Source organism: Etheostoma spectabile, unplaced genomic scaffold, assembly GCF_008692095.1.
Source record: "Etheostoma spectabile isolate EspeVRDwgs_2016 unplaced genomic scaffold, UIUC_Espe_1.0 scaffold00018250, whole genome shotgun sequence".
NCBI lineage: Eukaryota > Metazoa > Chordata > Actinopteri > Perciformes > Percidae > Etheostoma > Etheostoma spectabile.
Window position 1 is genome coordinate 705,521 of NW_022604179.1, and position 7,665 is coordinate 713,185.

A 7,665-nucleotide genomic window follows, 5' to 3' on the forward strand; every position below is an offset into this window, starting at 1 on the left:
TGTTCCATTACTGTAAAAGGAATGAGAGACAGAAAGACAGAGAGGAGAGAGGAAGGGAGACAGATGGGCGGGGGGATTAAATCAATGTATCCAAGTGATTCAATTTAGGCTACAATTTCTTATTTAGGACCAGGTAACAGAATCCTTGACACACAGTTGATAGTAAAGTTAAGAACATTACATGTGCAAATAAGAGTGAAATCATACACTGTATTGATACAGTATATATGAATCATGTGAAGAAACAAAACAACAACAAAACTGACTGACTGAGTAACCAGTGAACATGTGTCAATGAGGGCAAGCATCAGAGAAGGAGAGGAGGGGAGGTGGTGAGAAGACACATCTAGGTATCAAAGCAGAAATGTGGAAGCCAGTCTGGCCTCCTGCCAAGTGCTCTGATAAAAAGGGTGGAGCTGTCGAGACAGAGAGAGGCAGGGTCTAGCTCTTAAGGGTAGGGAGTGGCCAAAGATTGTATGCTCATGAGTGATTGAGAAAGGAAGGACTCATGTGGGTGGGGTGAGGAGAAATAAGGGAGGGGGATGTGTCAGGATGATGGGATAGCCAGCCTATGTGCATAAAAACCCACAGCACTCTTCAATCTGATGTACTGTTGCATCACGAGCATCTCCAAGCCTCCAGCTCTCTCTTCTCAGAACAGAACGAGACCAACCATGAGCCACTCTTCAATGCATACCTCAACTTCCTACAGGCGCACCTTTGGAAGCCCACACCCCATTTCCATGTCCTCTTACTCCCCTGTATCCTCCCGTATGCCCATTTCTGGGGGTCGCTATATGCGTTCAATGTCACCCGTGGTTGCATCCCGCTCCACCACCTACCAACAACAGCGTTCTCGCTCCACCGCCCAACCCCCTCGCCTTTCCTACGACAAGGTGGACTTCACCCTGTCTGAAGCCATCAACCAGGAGTTCCTAACCACCCGCAGCAACGAAAAGGCCGAGCTGCAGGAGCTCAACGACCGCTTTGCCAGCTTCATTGAGAAGGTGCGCTACCTGGAGCAGCAGAATGGTGCACTGCAGCAGGAGCTCAACCAGTTCAAGGGCCAGCAGCAGCATGGTCAGCCCAGCCGTGCCTCTGAGATCTTCCAGGAGGAAGTGAGGGACCTGCGCCGCCAACTGGATGCCACCGGAAAGGAGAGGGACCATTACCAAGTGGAGAGGGACAACCTGGCGGAAGACGTGGTCCTGCTCAAGCAGAGGTTGGTACCAACATGTTGAGAAAGAAAAGTATGATGCATGAAGAAATGAGATAGATAGATAGATAGATAGATAGATAGATAGATAGATAGATAGATAGATAGATAGATAGATAGATAGATCCTTGTCTACAGCAAACAACAGAACCACTACAGAACATATGGCTTCAGAGAAAGTTGCATCATTTTCCAAACCATATTGTCCCAACCAAGTCAAAGGTGAAATTCCAATATTTCATAACTGTTTTGTACAAGTTTAGCGGGGGTGTGGTAGTGATGGTGATGTAGGGCGTGGCACATGTGCCGACTGGACACCACAGAGCGGCAGCATGATACAGGACAGTGCACTGCATCTTGCACATGAGATTGTTTCTCATGTGCAACATGATTCAGTAAAAATATGTAAGTTTATATGTTTACTGAATGTCTTGTGCATTGGCATGATTCAGCAAAAACAAGGAGGAAAGCCTCAGTACATGACAGCAAAGTGACCCACAGAAAACTCTGTACTTGTACTTGATGCCAAATTAGATAAAGAAGTGTTTAGTGATTACCCTAAAATAATGCAAATGTATGGACTTCTGGAAACACACACAATCATGTAGTCACACTCAGAGATTATAATAAAAGGAGGATGGATGGATGGAGTAGACACAGGGTGGGGCGGGCTGAGATGTGGGGAGGGGAGAAAGAGAGGAAATGGGACCAGAGGAAGAGAGTTTGGATATCAGGCGTGGTAAGAATAGCGGCAGGAAAAATCAATGTGACTCAGTGACTCCATTAGGTTTGTTTTCAGTGTCCCTCTGTGCTAATGGGATGGCGCCAGAGACCCCATTAGGACAAAAGGACCCCTATAACACAATATGAATTAAAGATGAGGAAGCAGGGCCCACTATGTGATGCTTTTCCCACTAATCTACTTCATGTACAGTCTGGACATGACTTCTGTCTGACAGGACGGATGGAGCCAATTAGTCAGAGAATGAGCAAAAGTGCGTATTGGGCATTGTGATATAATTTGAGATGAGTCATCACGATGACTCATGGATTGTAACTGAGTTTGCTAGAACATTATGAAATATCTTTTTTCCATTTACTTTTGTTCATTCTTGCAGGAGCAGCCAATTGGGTTAGAGGCAGAGTACACACTGGACAGGTTGCCAGACTATCAGGGTTGACATACAGAGAAAAACAACCATTCACGCTCCCACAGCTACCGGCAATTTTTGTTCAATATTAAAATGACCATTTCAAATCTTTAAAAAAGATGGGAACTGTGTGGTCATAACAGTATTGAGTGTGTGCAGATGACCTTATTGAACTGTAGAGAAACCACATTAGCTGAAAGGAGCAGCTGCTGATCCCACTGGGCGCACTCCCAAACCCTTTTTACAGGAGAGTGAATTAACAAATTGATCCAGAATGCTGTTTGCCAGCTGATGCCTCGGTGCAACCTTAGACAGCAAGGGGGTTCTTGGACAAATTTGACACGTTCTCTCTTCCCTTTTGATAAAGAGGACATTCTTGGAACCTGAAGGAAACCTGTACATTGTTTGAAATATTTTGTCTTGCTCCTTTGTCCTCAAGGTTGGAGGAAGAGGCCCAGAAGAGGGCAGATGCTGAGCACAACCTGGTTGCCTTCCGCAAGGTAAACGCTCAGCTCACTGGACCATGATTACCTTATTGATTGAAGTGTCCTCAGGCTCTGATATCAGGTCAAAATGGACAGCTTTGCTCTTCATCTCCAACACTTCCACAATGGTGACAATGTAATATGGTGGGGCAGATTCATAAATGCCTATACTGCTGCAAAGGAAAGAGACTATAGGCACTTTTTTATAGAAATATTTTTCCCCCATGGCTGCAAATTCTCACAAATCAAATGGTGTATTGCCATTTTTTTGTCTTTAATTTAATTACTTTTTATTTATTTATTTAACAGTGTTTGTCTCATGTAAAAATTAGGATGTGGATGATGCCACATTGTCCCGTCTGGAGCTAGAGAGGAAGATTGAGTCTCTGATGGATGAGATTGAATTCCTCAAGAAGCTCCATGATGAAGTAAGTGACACACAAACACTCACACACAGAAGCGGCAGAAATGCTGAAAAGTAATTTTATGCGCTCAACTATATAAATGACGTTACATTTCTGGGATTGTTCAAGTGTCGCCGGAAATTCCGCCAGATTCCCCTAATTTTGGCCAAATGTCCGTCACCTTCCGCTTTCTTTGTGTTGCCATTTTAAACTCTGTTGATTTATGAGGACTAACGTTAAGTGCTCCTCAGATCTCTGCAGGGTAAATCCAGACAGCTAGCTAGCCTTTCTTTCCAAGTTATCTTTTGCACAACTAAAACAACTTTTGAACCTACTCATGTTCTACCAAAACAAGTTTCTTCCCGAGGCTATTTTGCTACTTGGCTCTGCTCAGCGCTTAGCGCCGTCAATGACGATTGTGTCTGGTTTGAACAAATGCCACTAAACCAGAACACGTTTGTCTCCCATCCCGGAATGCTGTGTGGACCAGCCAGACCCTCCTTCGCAGCGCTGTGGAGGAAGGTCTGGCAATGCAAGACTAGCGTTTAACTAACAAGCTTCAACTGATTAATTTGTCTTCAGTAAGTGTCACTTTGTGAAATATGATTTTATTCTTTTTTTAGGTTAAACAAATGAGTGGGTGGATACCACTGCACTGGCACTTTTGACAGCCAAGAAAAGCAATGGAAGAACAGTGCAATGTTTTTTTTTTGACAATATTTTGTCCATATCTTGGTATTATCAGGAAATCCAGGACGTACAAGTGAGTGTCCAGACCCAGCAGCTGAAGATGGAGGTGGACAGCAGCACCGCCAGGCCTGACCTAACTGGTGCGCTGAGGGATATCCGGGCCCAGTATGAGACCATTGCCTTGAAGAACATGCAGGAATCTGAGGACTGGTACAAGTCCAAGGTAGGCAAACAGACAAACTGACAGTAACACATGAACATATGAGCACATATATATTATTGTGTGCTTTCTTTTGTTCCTGCAGTTTAATGATCTGACTGAGTCTGCAAAGCGCAACACTGATAATCTGAGGCAGGCCAAGCAGGAGGCCAATGAGTCCAGGAGGCAGATTCAGTCTCTTAGCTGTGAAATTGATGCACTGAAGAACACGGTGAGCCCAAAAAACACCTGTCCTTTGTGTAGAATAATCTATGATTATATACATCACACCCTCTTATTGCATTGTGTCTGCTACTGTGTTTCTCAGAATGAAGCTCTGCTGAGACAGATGCGTGAAATGGAGGACCAATTTGGCAATGACATTGGCAACTACCAGGACAATGTAGGAAGGCTGGAGGATGAGATCCGCCACCTGAAGGACGAGATGGCTCGCCACCTTCGGGAGTACCAGGACCTCCTCAATGTCAAAATGGCTTTGGACATTGAGATTGCAACTTATCGTAAACTGCTGGAGGGGGAGGAGAGTAGGTGAGAACAAAATGTGTCTCAGGTTATTTGCTGTTTTAACATGATTTTTTGAAAATCTTTTATCCCTTTTTGCTCCTGATTAGAGACAAGATGGGCAGTATCTAGAATGCAGTTGTACATATAAAATTAACTAATAAAAAAAAAAAGTGATTTCCTTTCTAACTTTCTGGATGTTGATGTTTTCATCTGACAGCCAAAAATGTTATTGTTTTGTTTCTTGTCTAGTTTTCAGTCAATTACAAACCTCAGAGTAATTAATATGCAAGTCTAACCTCAAATAAAGCAAATTTTCACAACCAGCTTTCATATTCCCTTTTCAGAATTACTGTTCCCATGCTCAATATCGGCATGAGCAGTTACCAAGGCGACCGAGGTAAGCTATAGTTCTCTTTCTCCAAAATATAACATGAATAAAATCCTTTTTGCCTTATAGCATTGAAACATGTGAGGAGCCACTAATTATGTAGGTTTTCCCCCATTGTGTAGGCCTATTCCCATATCAAATGTTTTCCTAATATTACTTAAAGTGACTACATGTACATTTTTAATGTTTCTAAAGTCATTTTTCATACAATGGCCTTAAATTACCTGTAACAGCAAACAAGACAAACAGTGAAAAGAATGCTATTTTTACATAATTTTTAGTAAGGCATCTGCCCGGTTCAAATTTTTCCCGCAAAGTAACAGAATGATTTTTAGCAGGTAGACGGCACTACAGTAAAACATTGCGACACGTCACAGATTTCTTTGTAACACCGGAACAGTTGTGTTAGCTACAGTGTTAGCATATGTCAGCGGAGCCAGGTAAAAGGAAGCAGGAGATTTCTTAATATAGGCCTAATTGTATGTTAATGTTACTTTAGAAGTTATCTGTTGTAGTTATAACTGACCCTGGGGCAGGCCCCATCAAAGAAAAAAAGAAAGTTAAACGAAGAAAAACTAAAAGAGTGAGTCACACTCTGTCAGGTTATTAACAGTGTTGTGTTTGCTTACTATTTTCTTTAACCCTTGTCCTCCTGTAGCATTACTTGTGTAAAGCGCCCGTGGGTTTCATATAATGTATTATATGAATACATATGATAATATGATGCTATAAGTTATTATGACGTTGGTTGCTTCAACAAACTCTTAATGCTTTGGCTCGTGACACAGTGATACCCAGTTTAGCTCACAAGACAGATAAAGTCGGCGGATGTAATTTAATTTAAACTCTAATGTAATTTTCCAAAATGCACCTTGCGAGTCAATTTTGTGTAGTACTGTCGAATCAACCAGTTTTTTTGTAATTTGAAACCCGGGGTGCCTGAGTTCCACCTTCAAAGTGAATCTTTAAAAAAAAAAAAAAAAAAAAAAAAATTCAGAAAGGCAAAACTTCTATTTTGTGAAATTAAAAAAAATGTAGAAAAGCAGTGCTTTAATCTGACTTTTCACAGACTATGAACACACTCCAGGCAGCATGAGCAAGAGGACTGTGGTGATCAAGACCGTTGAGACTAGAGACGGAGAGGTACAATAATTTATACAAAAATAACCAGCTTCATATATTGATACTTTAAAAAAAAATTTTTTTAATTTATTATCCGTTTCTTTTCCATCAGGTGGTGAAGGAATCCAGGAGGGAGAAGGAGAGAGAGTCAGTCCGAAACGACAAGGATGACAAGGAGGACAAGGACGACGAATAGAAAAAAAAACTAATAGAAAGTGTGAAGGCCAGAGCCACGAGAGAAAAAAAATACATGAAATAAATGAGGACCCCCCTCACCGCCAAAAAAACAAATTCTCATATAGTCCTCATTCCTACTAGCTGTGTTAAATCATCTAGCAGAAAGTCTCTCAGTATAGGCGCTATGTTGGATGAATCCCTTTAGACAGTGTCACTTTGGTGCTATTTAAACCACCCAATTTTGCTAAACATTTCATCTTCATCATCACGTCATCTGTAGGGCTATGCAAAGCCACTTTATTAACATATGAAAATATGACAGTCACCAGTTCAAAAGACTATTGTGAATGTGCTTTGCAATGCTGTGTGTATTTGGCACGATTGATGAATGAATATGTAAGTGCAAATAAACTTCATTGGCACAAATCTGTGCCCACAACTCACTATGAATGTACTAGTTTTTATATGGCTACTAATTTTCTGCGTGGTCAATGAAGGCTTGTATCATGTGGACGCGCTGGCAGTAGTGTTGTCATTAAATTGAATTTCTCATGGGGCGGCAGAATCTATAGCTTTAAACTTAAGGGTAAACACCTTTACCATACATCCAATTTCTCAAATGTGTTTAAAGCAGGTATTTAGAGCTGCACTTGCCTGATCAAAACTACAAGAACCTTATTGTTGTCTGCAGACAGGTTTGTAAAAACACCAAATGGTTTATTAGGAAAATTGTGCTTGGTTATAAAATGTACAGTAGACTACCTTCACGTTGCTTCAGTTCTTTTAAGCCTGACTTGTTATTAAATCTGATTGTCCAAAGTTCTTCTTTAACAATGTTTTTCTTTCAGTGTAAATGACGGAGCTTGGTGTGTATGTGTGGCTCCTGTATGGTGACATAATACACTTTTTAGTTATAACTACTATCAAATATACAGTCCATGGCATGGCCTATTCATAAGGTAACTAACTTACTGTACCCTTCATACAAACAAGGAGCTTTGTAAACAGGAACTACTTCTTACTGGCAGTATTTTTGCCCGACGTACAACCTCTCAGGCGACCGTCTAGCTCAAACTGCAAGTATATTCCACTACATTCTCACAGTTTAGCACACCTAAACGTCAACCATTGATCGGGTCGTAATTCTATTTTCTTGCCTCAACCTGGCACCGGCAATTCAGTAATTTAAGTTAGCTTTGGAGTTTGTTTGGTAGGGAAAGCCATTTGGTTAACCTGGAAACGTGCCGCCTGTAATTCTGAACTCAGGGCAAACATTTATCCGCAGTGACACATTCTACATCCGCTTTC

The 7,665-nt window shown here is 41.6% G+C and overlaps 1 protein-coding gene across 1 annotated transcript; it reads left to right on the forward strand.

Annotated features, from left to right (window-relative positions):
• Positions 1–573: 573 nt before the first annotated feature.
• Positions 574–6,778, forward strand: LOC116679853 (plasticin-like). The gene is made up of 9 exons (XM_032509333.1): positions 574–1,222; positions 2,807–2,867; positions 3,185–3,280; positions 4,002–4,169; positions 4,252–4,377; positions 4,474–4,694; positions 5,015–5,067; positions 6,128–6,201; positions 6,293–6,778. Exons 1-9 carry the CDS (start codon positions 606–608, stop codon positions 6,374–6,376), a joined length of 1,500 nt encoding a protein of 499 aa, XP_032365224.1. The 5' UTR covers positions 574–605; the 3' UTR covers positions 6,377–6,778.
• Positions 6,779–7,665: the final 887 nt, after the last annotated feature.